The sequence below is a fragment of the Bombina bombina genome, chromosome 4, assembly GCF_027579735.1.
Source record: "Bombina bombina isolate aBomBom1 chromosome 4, aBomBom1.pri, whole genome shotgun sequence".
NCBI classification, from domain to species: domain Eukaryota; kingdom Metazoa; phylum Chordata; class Amphibia; order Anura; family Bombinatoridae; genus Bombina; species Bombina bombina.
Window position 1 is genome coordinate 613,218,634 of NC_069502.1, and position 16,027 is coordinate 613,234,660.

At 41.3% G+C, this 16,027-nt stretch overlaps 1 protein-coding gene across 1 annotated transcript in view; it reads left to right on the plus strand.

The window, feature by feature from the left end:
• ARMC2 (armadillo repeat containing 2) overlaps nt 1–16,027 on the plus strand; it is a 349,446-nt gene that overhangs the window by 83,728 nt on the left and 249,691 nt on the right. Inside the window, exon 5 of the mRNA XM_053710618.1 lies at nt 13,891–14,056. Coding sequence (XP_053566593.1) covers nt 13,891–14,056 — 166 coding nt within the window. The remainder of the gene's footprint in view (nt 1–13,890; nt 14,057–16,027) is intronic.

Here is a 16,027-nt window from a genome sequence, read left to right on the forward strand (position 1 = left end):
CTCCTTCCCAACAGGAAGTTGCAAGAGGATCACCCAAGCAGAGCTGCTATATAGCTCCTCCCCTCACATGTCATATCCAGTCATTCTCTTGCAACCCTCAACAAAGAAGGAGGTCGCGAGAGGAGTTGGAGTTTTTACTTATTTATTCTTCAATCAAAAGTTTGTTATTTTAAATGGCACCGGAGTGTGCTGTTTTTTCTATCTCAGGCAGTATTTGGAAGAAGAAACTGCCTGCGTTTTCTATGATCTTAGCAGACGTAACTAAGATCCACTGGCTGTTCTCAACATTCTGAGGAGTGGGGTAACTTCAGAAAATGGGAATAGCATGCGGGGTCTCCCGCAAATGAGGTATGTGCAGTACAATATTTTCTGGGAATGGAATTGACTAAGAAAACACTGTTACCCGTATGATGTAAGTACAGCCTTAAATGCAGTAGTAGTGACTGGTATCAGGCTGATAAATGTATGCACAGTAGAGTTATTTTCTAGGGACTAGAATTTGACTGAGAAAATACTGTTAATACTGAAATAATGCTTAAGCCTTATCTGCAGTGGAAGCGACTGGTAGCAGGCTTAGTGATCACTTTGCATGACATTAAAAAAAAAAAAAAAAAAAAAGTTTGTTTTTAAAACGTTTACTGGCATGTTATTCGTTTTGTGAGGTACTTTGGTGATAAATCCTTTTGGGCATGATTTTTTTCCACATGGCTAACGTATATTTCTGCATAGAAACCGTTATATCAGGTCTCCCACTGTTGTAAATGAGTGGGAGGGACCTTTTTTAGCGCCTTGTTACGCAGTTAAAATTCTAGCACAGTCTTCCTGCTTCTTCCTCCTTGATCCAGGACGTCTCTAGAGAGCTCAGGGGTCTTCAAAATTCGTTTTTGAGGGAGGTAATCAGTCACAGCAGACCTGTGACAGTGTGTTTGACTGTGATAAAAGCGTTAAATCTTAATTTGATACCAGTTTTTGGGTACTGAGGGGTTAATCATCCTTTTGCTAATGGGTGCAATCCTCTGCTAATTAATACATTTAAAGAATTGTTGACTATAACTGAATTAGTTCTTTGTTATTCAACTGTGTTTTTTTTTCAAAAGCGCTGCAGCGTTTTTTTATATTGCTTGTAAACTTATTGAAAGTAATTTCCAAGCTTGCTAGCTTCATTGTTAGTCTGTTTAAACATATCTGATACAGAGGAATCTGCTTGTTCATTATGTTTAAAAGCCGATGTGGAGCCCAATAGAAATATGTGTACCAATTGTATTGATATGAATTGCATGGAAACCGTTATATCAGGGCTCCCACTGTTGTGATTGGAGTGGGAGGGCCCTTGTTTTAGCGCCTTGTTGCGCAGTTAAAATTATTGCACAGTCTTTCTGCTTCTTCCTCCTTGATCCAGGACGTCTCTAGAGAGCTCAGGGGTCTGCAAATTTCATTTGTGAGGGAGGTAATCAGTCACAGCAGATCTGTGACAGTGTGCTGACTGTGATTAAAAGCGTTAAATCTTAATTGATATCTGTTTTATCCGTTTTGGGTATTGAGGGGTTAATCATCCTTTTGCTAATGGGTGCAATCCTCTGCTAATAATACACTTCTTGTTAAGAATTGTTTAATTATATCTGTATTTTTGAAGCGCTGCAGCGTTTTTTATATTGCTTGTAAACTTATTGAAGTGATTTCCAAGCTTGTTAGTTTCATTACTAAGTCTGTTTTAAACATGTCTGATTCAGAGGAAACTGTTTGTTCATCATGTTCAGAAGCCAATGTGGAGCCCAATAGAACGATGTGTACCAATTGTATTGATATTACTTTGAATAAAAGTCAATCTGTACCGATAAAGAAATTATCACCAGACAACGAGGGGGAAGTTATGCCGTCTAACTCTCCTCACGTGTCAGTACCTTCGTCTCCCGCTCGGGAGGTGCGTGAGATTGAGGCGCCAAGTACATCAAGGCCCTTAAAATCACTTTACATGATATGGCTAATGTTATGAAAGAAGTATTATACAATGTGCCTTTTTCCCCTCCTCCGATATTTAGAAAAATGTTCCCTATAGACGCCACCACACGAGACTTATGGCAGACGGTCCCTAAGGTGGAGGGAGCAGTTTCTACTTTAGCCAAGCGTACCACTATCCCGGTGGAGGATAGCTGTGCTTTTTTCAGATCCAATGGATAAAAAATTAGAGGGTTACCTTAAGAAAATGTTTGTTCAACAAGGTTTTATATTACAGCCTCTTGCATGCATTGCGCCTGTCACTGCTGCAGCGGCATTCTGGTTTGAGTCTCTGGAAGAGGCGATTCGCACAGCACCATTGGATGAGTCTTTGAGCAAGATTAGAACCCTTAAGCTGGCTAATGCGTTTGTTTTGGATGCCGTAGTGCATTTAACCAAACTTACGGCTAAGAATTCCGGATTCGCCATACAGGCGCGCAGAGTGCTATGGCTTAAATCCTGGTCAGCAGATGTAACTTCTAAGTCTAAACTACTGAACATTCCTTTCAAAGGGCAGACCTTATTCGGGCCCGGCTTGAAGGAAATTATTGCTGACATTACTGGAGGTAAGGGCCACACCCTTCCTCAGGACAGGGCCAAATCAAAGGCCAAACAGTCTAATTTTCGTGCCTTTCGTAATCTCAAGGCAGGAGCAGCATCAACTTCCTCCACTCCAAAACAGGAAGGAACTACTGCTCGTTACAGACAGGGTTGGAAAGCAACCAGTCATGGAACAAGGGCAAGCAGGCCAAAAAGCCTACTTCCGCCCCTAAGACAGCATGAAGACAGGGCCCCCTTTCCGGAGACGGATCTAGTGGGGGGTAGACTTTCTCTCTTCGCCCAGGCTTGGGCAAGAGATGTCCAGGATCCCTGGACGTTGGAGATTATATCTCAGGGATACCTTCTGGATTTCAAAGCTTCTCCTCCACAAGGGAGGTTTCATCTGTCAAGGTTATCAACAAACCTAGTAAAGAAAGAGGCATTTCTACAATGTGTACAAGACCTCTTAGTGATGGGAGTGATCCACCCAGTTCCGCGAACGGAACAGGGGCAAGGGTTTTATTCAAATCTGTTTGTGGTTCCCAAAAAAGAGGGAACCTTCAGACCAATCTTAGACTTAAAAATCTTAAACAAGTTCCTAAGGGTTCCATCGTTCAAGATGGAAACCATTCGGACCATCCTACCCATGATCCAAGAGGGTCAATATATGACCACAGTGGACTTAAAGGATGCCTACCTTCACATACCGATTTACAAAGATAATTATCGGTACCTAAGGTTTGCCTTTCTAGACAGACATTACCAGTTTGTAGCTCTTCCCTTCGGGTTAGCTAAGGCCCCGAGAATTTTTACAAAGGTTCTGGGCTCACTTCTGGCGGTGCTAAGACCACGAGGCATAGCGGTGGCTCCGTACCTAGACGACATTCTGATACAAGCGTCAAGTTTTCAAAATGCAAAGTCTCATACAGAGATAGTTCTAGCATTTCTGAGGTCGCATGGGTGGAAAGTGAACGTGGAAAAGAGTTCTCTGTTACCACTCACAAGGGTCCCTTTTCTAGGGACTCTTATAGATTCTGTAGAGATGAAAATTTACCTGACGGAGTCCAGGTTATCAAAGATTCTCAATGCTTGCCGTGTCCTTCACTCCATTCCAAGCCCATCAGTAGCTCAGTGCATGGAAGTAATCGGCTTAATGGTTGCGGCAATGGACATAGTGCCATTTGCTTGCCTACATCTCAGACCGCTGCAACTATGCATGCTAAGTCAATGGAACGGGGATTACTCAGATCTGTCCCCTTTGCTAAATCTGGACCAGGAGACCAGAGATTCTCTTCTCTGGTGGTTGTCACGGGTTCATCTGTCCAAAGGAATGACTTTTCGCAGACCAGATTGGACGATTGTAACAACAGATGCCAGCCTACTAGGCTGGGGAGCAGTCTGGAACTCCCTGAATGCTCAGGGATCGTGGACTCAGGAGGAGAAACTCCTCCCGATAAACATTCTAGAATTAAGAGCAATATTCAATGCTCTTCTAGCTTGGCCTCAGTTAGCAACACTGAGGTTCATCAGATTTCAGTCGGACAACATCACGACTGTGGCTTACATCAATCATCAAGGGGGAACCAGGAGTTCCCTAGCGATGTTGGAAGTCTCGAAGATAATTCGCTGGGCAGAGTCTCACTCTTGCCACCTGTCAGCGATCTACATCCCAGGCGTGGAGAACTAGGAGGCGGATTTTCTAAGTCGCCAGACTTTTCATCCGGGGGAGTGGGAACTTCACCCGGAGGTATTTGCTCAACTGATTCGTCGTTGGGGCAAGCCGGATCTGGATCTCATGGCATCTCGCCAGAACGCCAAGCTTCCTTGTTACGGATCCAGGTCCAGGGACCCGGGAGCGGTGCTGGTAGATGCACTAGCAGCCCCTTGGGGTTTCAACATAGCTTATGTGTTTCCACCTTTTCCGTTGCTACCTCGACTGATTGCCAGGATCAAACAGGAGAGAGCATCGGTAATTCTGATAGCGCCTGCGTGGCAGGACCTGGTATGCAGACCTAGTGGACATGTCGTCCTGTCCACCATGGTCTCTACCCCTGAGGCAGGACCTTCTAATTCAGGGTCCTTTCAACCATCCAAACCTAATTTCTCTGAGGCTGACTGCTTGGAAATTGAACGCTTGATTCTATCAAAGCGTGGGTTTTCGGATTCGGTTATTGATACATTAATACAGGCTCGGAAACCTGTTACCAGAAAAATTTACCACAAGATATGGCGTAAATATTTATATTGGTGTGAATCCAAGAGTTACTCATGGAGTAAGGTTAGGATTCCTAGGATATTGTCTTTTCTACAAGAGGGTTTAGAAAAGGGCTTATCCGTTAGTTCACTAAAGGGACAGATTTCTGCTCTGTCTATTCTTTTACACAAGCGTCTGGCAGAGAATCCAGACGTCCAGGCTTTTTGTCAGGCTTTGGCTAGGATTAAGCCTGTGTTTAAAACTGTTGCTCCTCCGTGGAGCTTAAACTTGGTTCTTAAAGTTCTTCAGGGTGTTCCATTTGAACCCCTTCATTCCATTGATATTAAGCTTTTATCTTGGAAAGTTCTGTTTTTGATGGCTATTTCCTCGGCTCGAAGAGTCTCTGAGTTATCTGCCTTACATTGTGATTCTCCTTATCTGATCTTTCATTCAGACAAGGTAGTCCTGCGTACTAAACCTGGGTTTTTACCTAAGGTTGTTTCTAACAGGAATATCAATCAAGAGATTGTTGTTCCATCATTATGTCCTAATCCTTCCTCAAAGAAGGAACGTCTTTTGCATAATCTAGACGTGGTCTGTGCCCTGAAGTTCTACTTACAGGTAACTAAAGATTTTCGACAAACTTCTTCTCTGTTTGTCGTTTACTCTGGACAGAGGAGAGGTCAAAAGGCTTCGGCTACCTCTCTTTTTGGCTTCGTAGCATAATACGCTTAGCCTACGAGACTGCTGGACAGCAGCCTCCTGAAAAAATTACAGCTCATTCCACTAGAGCTGTGGCTTCCACCTGGGCCTTTAAGAATGAGGCCTCTGTTGAACAGATTTGCAAGGCTGCAACTTGGTCTTCAATTTTTTTCCAAATTTTACAAATTTGACACTTTTGCTTCTTCGGAGGCTGTTTTGGGGAGAAAGGTTCTACAGGCAGTGGTTCCTTCTGTTTAATGTTCCTGCCTTGTCCCTCCCATCATCTGTGTACTTTAGCTTTGGTATTGGTATCCCATAAGTAATGGATGACCCGTGGACTGAACACACTTAACAAAAGAAAACATAATTTATGCTTACCTGATAAATTTATTTCTCTTGTAGTGTGTTCAGTCCACGGCCCGCCCTGTCTTTTTGAGGCAGGTTCTAAATTTTAAATTATAACTCCAGTCACCACTGCACCCTATAGTTTCTCCTTTCTCGTCTTGTTTCGGTCGAATGACTGGATATGACATGTGAGGGGAGGAGCTATATAGCAGCTCTGCTTGGGTGATCCTCTTGCAACTTCCTGTTGGGAAGGAGAATATATCCCATAAGTAATGGATGACCCGTGGACTGAACACACTACAAGAGAAATAAATTTATCAGGTAAGCATAAATTATGTTTTTGCTGCACAGGTATCTTCAGTGGTATCTGCGGCATTATCTGCTTTTTCTATGCTGGGAAAACGCAAGAGGAAAATTAGACATTCAGATAGTAAGGTTTCTGTTCCACCTACTGCTACGCAGGTTGCCTTCCCTCATAAGTCTAATGAGGAGGATACATAGGTAGCCTCTGAGGGTGAAATCTCAGATTCAAACAGTATTATTCCTTCATCTGATACTGAAGAAGTAAACTTCAGATTTAAGCTTGAACACCTTTGTGTACTGTTAAAGGAGGTATTGGCTACTTTGGACGACTCTGATACTTCTGTCGTTGTCAACCCTAAGAAGTCTAGTAAACTTAATAAATACTATGATGTTCCTTCCTCTGTGGAAGTTTTTCCTGTCTCAGACCGTGTGACGGAAATTATTTCACAGGAATGGGAGAAGCCAGGGATTTCTTTCTCCCTGTCTCCTGTATTTAAAAAGATGTTTCCTGTTGCTGACTCCATTAAAGATTCTTGGCGCACGGTGCCTAAAGTAGAAGGGGCTATTTCTACTCTGGCTAAGAGTACTACGATCCCTATAGAGGACAGCTGGACAAAAAGCTGAAAGCTTATTTGAAGAAGATGTATGTTCATCAAGGTCTTCAATAGCAACCTGCAGTTTGTATTGCCACAGTAGCAAGTGCGGCATCTTATTGGTGCGACCCCTTGTCTGAATCAATTTTAGTAGAGACTCCGTTGGAGGAGATACAAGAGAGGATTAAGGCTCTCAAACTAGCCAATTCCTTTATTTCTGATGCTAACATGCAAGTTATTAGACTGGGAGCCAAGATGTCTGGCCTCAATGTCCTAGCCTGCAGGGCATTGTGGCTAAAATCTTGGTCAGCTAATGTTACCTCTAATTCCAAGCTTCTAGCGCTTCCTTGCAAGGGTAAGACCTTGTTCGCACCTGGTCTGGCAGAAATAATTTCTGATATTACGGGTGGAAAAGGGCCTTTCTACCGCAAGACAAGAAGAACAGACTCAAAGGACGTCAAAGTAATTTTTGTTCCTTTCGTAACTTCAAAGGTCAAAAGTCTCCCTCTTCCAAGCAGGAGCAGTTCACGTTTTCTTGGATGCCCAATCAGTCTTGGAATATGGGGAAGCAATCAAATAAACCCTCATCTGAGTCTAAGTAAGCATGAATGATTGGCCCCCGGTCCGGGATTGGATCAAGTGGGGGGCAGACTTTCCCTGTTTTGTCAAGCATGGAGACGAGATGTCCCAGATCTTTGGGGTGTGGACATAGTATCTCAGGGTTATAAAATAGAATTCAAAACTTTTCCTTCCAGGGGCAGATTCCACCTCTCAAGATTATCTGCAGAACAGGTATTATTGAACTGCGTTGTTCCCTTCCTGGGAGTGATTGTTTCAGTAGCAGTAAGGGAACAGGGTCTAGGATTCTATTCAAATCTGTTCATGGTTCACAAAAAAGAGGGAAAGTTTCGACCCATTTTAGTGCCTCAACAAGTTTCTCAGAGTACCTTCAAAATGGAAACCATTCGTTCCATTCTTCCTTTGGTCTAAGAGGGTCAGTTCATGACATCCATAGAACTGAAGGATGCGTTTCTTCATGTTCCCATCCACAGGGATCATCACAAATTTCTGAGATTCGCCTTTCTAGCCAAAATCTTTCAGTTTGTGGCTCCCAGAATTTTCTCAAAGGTTCTGGGGGTTCTCTTGGCAGTGATCAGGTGTCGGGGAATTGCAGTGGCGTCCTACCTGGACGGAATATTGGTTTAGGCGCCATCTTTTCAACAATATCTACAGAGCCTGCAGATTAGTAATGGATTACAGCTGCGCTGCCTAAAAGCTAGCTTAATGTGTAAAAAATGGCTTTGTAAAAGACCCTATATAGGTAAAAATATAGTATTTTAATTGAACTAGTTAGTTTAAAAGTGTATATGTATACATAAATCACTGTGCACAGTGGTAATGAATAACAATATAAATATATAAGACATCAAAAATATAAAATACAAAATTGCACTTTAGAAAACACAAAATTGTACATCAATAGGTCATGATTAGCACAAAGCACATATACAATATTGTCTGGACCCACCAGACATATAAAACACATTTTTGGTGGGTCCAGACAATATTGTATATGTGCTTTGTGCTAATCATGCCCTATTGATGTACAATTTTGTGTTTTCTAAAGTGCAATTTTGTGTTTTATATTTTTGGTGTTTTTTTTATATTTCTATTGTTATTCATTACCACTGTGCACAGTGATTTATGTATACATATACACTTTTAAACTAACGAGTTCAATTAAAATACTATATTTGTACCTATATAGGGTCTTTTATAAAGCCAATTTTTACACATTAAGCTACCTTTTAGGCAGCGCAGCTGTAATTCATTACTAATCTGCAGGCTCTGTAGATATTGTAATCTTTCCTGTACTAGCATTGTTAAGGTTTGTGGGTAAACCTTCTCCTTTACAGCAGCTTCGTGTAATAAGATCTCAGCGTTGGGTTGTTTTTTCTAAAGCCATCTTGTTGTCTTTTCTACGTTCCCACGGTTGGAAAGTGAATCTGGAAAAGAGTTCCCTTGTTCCAGCTACAAGGGGGGTTTTCTTAGGGACCATAATTGATTCAGTAACTATGAAAAAATTTCTGATGGAGGTCAGAAAATCCAAAATTCTCTCCTCTTGTCTCTCTCATCAGTCTACTGTTGGGCCATCAATGGCTCAATGTATGGAGGTAATTGGTCTGATGGTCACTTCCATGGACATCATTCTCTTTGCTCGATTCCATTTGAGAGCTCTGCAGTTATGCATGCTCAGACAATGGAACAGAGACCATTCGGATCTGTCTCAGAGGATAGATCTAGACCAGTCGACATGAGTCCAAGGTATGGTTCAAGGTCCTCAGGCCACTCTGATAGATGCTCTGGCAGTTTCTTGGGCTTTCAGTCTAGCATACCTGTTTCCTCAGGTTTGCGCTCCTTCCACAAGGTATTGCTCGTATCAAACAAGAGAGAACATCGGTCATTCTAATAGCTCCTGCATGGCCTCTCAGGATCTGGTATGTAGACCTAGTGAAGATGTCATCTTGGCCGCCTTGGAGGTTGCCTCTGAGAAAGGACCTTCTAACTCAGGGTCCATTCCTCATCCAAATCTCGTTTCTCTGAAGCTGGCTGCTTGGAGATTGAACTTAGTTCTGTCTAAGCGTGGATTTTTGGTCATTGAGACCATGATCCAGGCTCGCAAGCCTGTTTCTCGAAAAATGTACCATAACGTATGGCTTAAATACCCTTATTGGTGTGAATCTAAGGGCTACTCTTGGAGTAGGGTCAGGATTCCTAGAATTTTGTCTTTTCTCCAGGAAGGTCTGGAGAAAGGGTTGTCAGTCAGTTCTCTGAAAGGTCAGATTTCTGCATTATCTATTTTGTTACACAAGCGTCTGGCGGATCTGCCACATGTTCAATCTTTTTGTCAGGCCCTGGTCAGAATCAGGCCTGCGTTTAAACCTGTTGCTCCTCCTTGGAGCCTTAATCTTGCTGTTAATGTTTTGCAGCAGGCTCTGTTTAAGCCAATGCATTCCATAGATACAGTGGGGCAAAAAAGTATTTAGTCAGCCACCAATTGTGCAAGTTCTCCCACTTAAGAAGATGAAAGAGGCCTGTAATTTTCATCATAGGTATACCTTAACTATGAGAGAAAATGTGGAAACAAATCCAGACAATCACATGGTCTGTCTGATTTGGAAATAATTTATTTGCATATTATGGTGGAAAATAAGTATTTGGTCACCTACAAACAAGCAAGATTTGTGGCTCTCACAGACCTGTATCTTCTTCTTTAAGAGGCTCCTCTGTCCTCCACTCATTACCTGTATTAATGGCACCTGTTTTAACTTGTTATCAGTATAAAAGACACCTGTCCACAACCTCAAACAGTCACACTCCAAACTCCACTATGGTGAAGACCAAAGAGCTGTCGAAGGACACCAGAAAATAAATTGTAGACCTGCACCAGGCTGGGAAGACTGAATATGCAATAGGCAAGCAGCTTGGTGTGAAGAAATCAACTGTGGGAGCAATAATTAGAAAATGGAAGACATACAAGACCACTGATAATCTCCCTCAATCTGGGGCTCCACGCAAGATCTCACCCCGTGGGGTCAAAATTATCACAAGAACGGTGAGCAAACATCCCAGAACCACACGGGGGGTCCTAGTGAATGACCTGCAGAGAGCTGGGACCAACGTAACAAAGGCTACCATCAGTAACACACTACGCCGCCAGAGACTCAGATCCTGCAGTGCCAGGCGTGTCCCCCTGCTTAAGCCAGTACATGTCCGGGCCCGTCTGAAGTATGCTAGAGAGCATTTGGATGATCCAGAAGCAGACTGGGAGAATGTCATATGGTCATATGAAACCAAAGTAGAACTATTTGGTAGAAACACAACTCGTCGTGTTTGGAGGAGAGAGAATGCTGAACACCATACCTACTGTGAAGCATGGGGGTAGCAATATCATGCTTTGAAGCTGTTTCTCTGCAAAGGGAACAGGACGACTTATTCGTGTACATGAAAGAATGAATGGGGCCATGTATCGTGAAATTTTGAGTGCAAACCTCCTTCCATCAGCAAGGGCATTGAAGATGAAACGTGGCTGAGTCTTTCAGCATGACAATGATCCCAAACACACAGCTCGAGCAACGAAGGAGTGGCTTCGTAAGAAGCATTTCAAGGTCCTGGAGTGGCCTAGCCAGTCTCCAGATCTCAACCCCATAGAAAACCTTTGGAGGGAGTTGAAAGTCTGTGTTGCCCAGCGACAGCCCCAAAACATCACTGCTCTAGAGGAGATCTGCATGCAGGAATGGGTCAACATACCAGCAACAGTGTGTGACAACCTTGTGAAGACTTACAGAAAACGTTTGACCTCTGTCATTGCCAACAAAGGATATATAACAAAGTATTGAGATGAACTTTTGATATTGACCAAATACTTATTTTCCACCATAATTTGCAAATAAATTCTTTCAAAATCAAACAATGTGATTGTCTGGATTTGTTTCCACATTTTGTCTCTCATAGTTGAGGTATACCTATGATGAAAATTACAGGCCTCTCTCATCTTCTTAAAGGGACACTGTAACCAAAAATTTTCTTTTGCAATTCAGAAAGAGCATGCAATTTTAAGCAACTTTCTAATTTACTCCTATTATCAAATTTTCTTCGTTCTCTTGCTATCTTTATTTGAAAAAGAAGGCATCTAAGCTTTTTTGGATTCAGTACTCTGGACAGCACTTTTTTATTGGTGGATGAATTTATCCACCAATCAGCAAGGACAACCCAGGTTGTTCACCAAAAATGGGCCGGCATCTAAACTTATATTCTTGCATTTCAAATAAAGATACCAAGAGAATGAAGAAAATTTTATAATAGGAGTAAATTAGAAAGTTGCTTAAAATTTCATGCTCAATCTGAATCACGAAAGAAAAATTTTGGTTACAGTGTCCCTTTAAGTGGGAGAACTTGCACAATTGGTGGCTGACTAAATACTTTTTTGCCCCACTGTATTAGGTTGCTATCTTGGAAGCTTTTGTTTCTTATTGCTATCTCTTCTGCTTGGAGAGTTTCACAACTCTCAGCTTTGCAGTGTGATTCGCCTTACCTTATCTTTCATACGGATAAGGCGGTTTGTCGTACTAAATTGGGGTTTCTTCCTAAAGTGGTTTTGGATAGAATTATTAATCAGGAAATTGTTGTTCCTTCTCTCTGTTCCAATCCTTCTTCTCATAAAGAACGTATGTTGCACAACTTGGATGTTGTGCATGCTCTAAAATTCTACCCACAGACGACTAAGGATTTTCGCCAGTCTTCTGCCCTGTTTGTTTGTTTCTCAGGAAAGCGTAAGGGTCAGAAGGCTACTTCTACTTCTCTTTCCCTCTGGTTGAGAAGTATGATTCATTTTGCTTATGAGACTGCTGGACAGCAGCCTCCTGAGAGAATTACAGCTCATTCCACTAGGTTTGTCTCCTCTTTTGGGGCTTTATAAAATAAAGCTTCTGTGGAACAGATTTGCGAGGCTGCAACTTGGTCCTCTCTGCATACTTTTCCAAATTTTCCAAATTTGATACTTTTGCCTCGGCTGAGGCCTCTTTTGGGAGAAAGGTTCTTCAAGCAGTGGTGCCTTCTGTTTAGGTCTGCCTGTCTTGTTCTCCCACCCTGTCCATTCTGTGTCCTCTAGCTTGGGTATTGGTTCCCACCAGTAATTGAATTACATTGTGGACTCTCCATATCTTAGGAAAGAAAACAAAATGTACCTTACCTGATAAATTTATTTATTTCCGGATATGGAGAGTCCACGACCCCACCCTTTATTAAGACAGTTATTTTTTTACTAAATCTCAGGCACCTCTACACCTTTGTGTTATACCTTTTCCATTTCCCTTCGGTCTAATGACTGGGGATTATTGGTAGGGGAGTGACACTTAACAGCTTTGCTGTGGTGCTCTTTGCCTCCTCCTGCTGGCCAAGAGTGATATTCCCACTAGTAATTGAATGATGTCATGGACTCTCCATATCCGGAAAGAAAGACATTTATCAGGTAAGCATACGTTTTTTTTTTTTGAAGCATTTGAAACTGTCAGTGTATTTGCAGAATTTAAGGATTTTGCTAATCTAGAGCTTTCCAGGATACACTTTTTAAAAAACACTTGTGCACAGTTTGTATACCCTCTCCAGGTAAGGGTGCACGTTTATTGAATAACCATTTTGAAAACATTCCATTATACAATTTGTATGGACAATCTGGTTAATGCAGTATCTTTTTATTATTTCACTTCACATTATGAATTTAAATATTATGCACAAGTGGGTATGTTTTCTAATGCACTGCACAATTCTTGGTGGTTGCTGCATTTGCTGAATTGTTGTAAAGGTATAATGAATTGTTCTATACAGAAGCTTCCCGTTATCATATTTTGACTTTTTTGTAGGTATGTATGTACTTGCCTTCATGTTCATGTGTACAAATCTACAGAACAGTATGCCCATTTGTGCACATTCTGTTTATTAGATTCTGCTGTAGGAAAACATGACCTACTCTGTGGGTTGCAGTTATGTGTCCCCTCTTCAATACCACTTAAAGGGACAGTTAAGACCTTGAAATCACAAGACATTTTCTGTTTTGTGGATATAGAATAATCAGCCAAGTCTTAATGTTTTTAATTAACATATTTATTTTTTTACAGCAGTTAGTTATGAAAAGCCAAACCCCACCATTTGCCTTATTTGAAGGAGCCAATCTAGGATTTAGTCCATGGACAACAATGCTAGTCACTGTTATAAAGATTGTATGAAATGCTCTGATAAATCCAACTAGGGACAGATATGTTGCCGAGTTAGCCTTGAGAAGTCAGCAGGATGCATTTCAAGTTCTGAGAATGAGAAATGGCTCAATTTTTGTACTTACATGAAAGGGGGACAAAATTAATAGTGAAACATTTTATAGAAAAATCTCAAGGTGTTTACTGTCAATTTAAGTCTGCTATAAATTTGGTTATTATGCTTATACATTCCATCAGAGTTTGCTGCAGCATTTACTCTTTACATCCATTGTAAATGTTGGATTAATATAAAGACTTGTTTAAATTTAAACTATAGCTAATTTGTACTTCAGTATTAACATAAAAAATGTTTATGCTAAGAGATCTCTTTTTGAAAGCTTTTTTTCAGGTCTGCTGCAATACTTATGTTTATGAAACATTAATGTAACAAACATGTGCCTTCTAGGAAAGAAGCAGGAGAGTACTGAAGGGTCAAGCCATATCTCAAGAGTTCATTTAGAAGACAACATTCCTATTTCAGGATCTCAACAAGCCCTTAATGAAAGCGACAACACCGAACACCTGCAGAAACTTCCAGAACAAAACATTTCTCTGGAAGATGACAGTCGATGGTTTGTAGTTTATCACAATCTTCAACCTGTTTTTTCATGGCTTAACAATTTTTAATTATTGTCCATATATACTTTTGTATGTTCTTTCTTCTCAAGCCTTAAATCACAAACCTTTTTAAAGTAGGTATATTATTTCTTTTAGTACTGTTGAAATATCTTTCTGATCAGTTTGTCATATGTTAGACAGCTAACCTCACCTTTTGTTCTGAATTTCTCATTCCTACATTATAAGTTTTAGAGTCTTTTTGCCATTAAAATTACTAAGGGTACACTAAGCTAGATTACAAGTGGAGCATTATTTTGCGCTCCCTCTCACACAACTCCGATAGAAGTAAGCTTTTTGCATGCGTTGGGTAGCACATGTATAACACGATAAAAGTAAAATAAAGACCGCTGCTCCATAACCCTGTCTGCCTGCTCTGATGAGGTGGACAGGAATCGCCACAATTCAGCCTGATCAAATACGATCGGGTTGATTGACACCTCCCTGCTGGCGGCCGATTGGCCGCGAGTCAGCAGGGGGCGGCGTTGCACCAGCAGCTCTTGTGAGCTGCTGGTGCAATCCTAAATACGGAGAGCGTATTGCTCTCCACATTCAGCGACGTCTTGCAGACCTGAAGAAGCTTCGAAACGGGTGGAGGAAGCTGGAGCTGCTGTGAAGTTTAAAAGGTAAGTTTTTTTTCACAACAGGAGTGAAATATAAATTTTGATGAATTAAAGTGCCCCTGTTTTTAATCGGTTTGAAAAACCGGGCACTTTAGCATCAAAATTTACATTCACTTTAAGTTGATTCAACATGCTAATAATTCCATTTGTGATGCCATTTTTGATATCATCAAAATTGATGTTAGATATATGTCTTTAGCTATTTTAGCTAGAAGAGCTTTGTGGCTCAAATCTTGGAATGCTGATATGACTTCTAAATCCAGATTGCTTTCTCTTTCTTTCCGAGGTAATACATTATTTGGTTCTCAGTTGGATTCAATAATTTGAACTGTCACTGGGGGGAAGGGAGTTTTTTTGCCTCAGGATAAAAAACGTAAAGGTAAATCTAAAGCTTCTAACTGTTTTCGTTCCTTTTTGACATAATAAGGAACAGAAATCTAATCCTTCGCAAAGGAATCTGTTTCCAATTGGAAGCCTTCCTCAAATTGGAATAAATCCAAGCCTTTTAAGAGATCAAAGCCAGCCCCCAAGTCCGCATGAAGGTGCGGCCCTCATTCCAGCTCAGCTGGTAGGGGGCAGATTAAAATTCTTCAAAGATGTTTGGATCAGTTTGGTCCAAAATCATTGGATTCAGAGTATTGTCTCTCAGGGGTACAGAATAGGATTCAGAGTAAGACCACCTGTGAGATGATTTTTTCTCTCACGCATTCCAGCGTACCCAATAAAGGCTCAGGCTTTCCTGAAGTGTGTTTCAGACCTGGAGTTATCAAGGGTAATCATGCCAGTTCCGTTTCAGGAACAGGGCCTGGGGTTTTATTCAAATCTATTCATTGTCCCAAAGAAAGAGAAAATTCATTCAGATCAGGTTTGGATCTAAATATTTTGAATCGATATGTAAGAGTACTAACTTTCAAGATGGTGACTATAAGGACTATTCTGCCTTTTGTTCAGCAAGGGCATTATATGTCCACAATAGACTTTTGTCTATTCTAGACAAGCATTACCAATTTGTTGCTCTTACTTTTGGCCTAGCAACAGCTCCAAGAATCTTTTCAAAGGTTCTCGGTGCCCTACTCTCTGTAATCAGAGAGCGGGGTATTGCGGTGTTTCCCTATTTGGACGATATCTTGGTACTCGCTCAGTCTTTACGTTCTGCAGAATCTCACGTGAATCAACTAGTGTTGTTTCTTCAAAGACATGGTTGGAGGATCAATTTACCAAAAAGTTCTTTGATTCCTCAGACAAAGGTAACCTTTTTAGGTTTCCAGATAGATTCAGTGTCCATGACTTTGTCTTTAACAGACA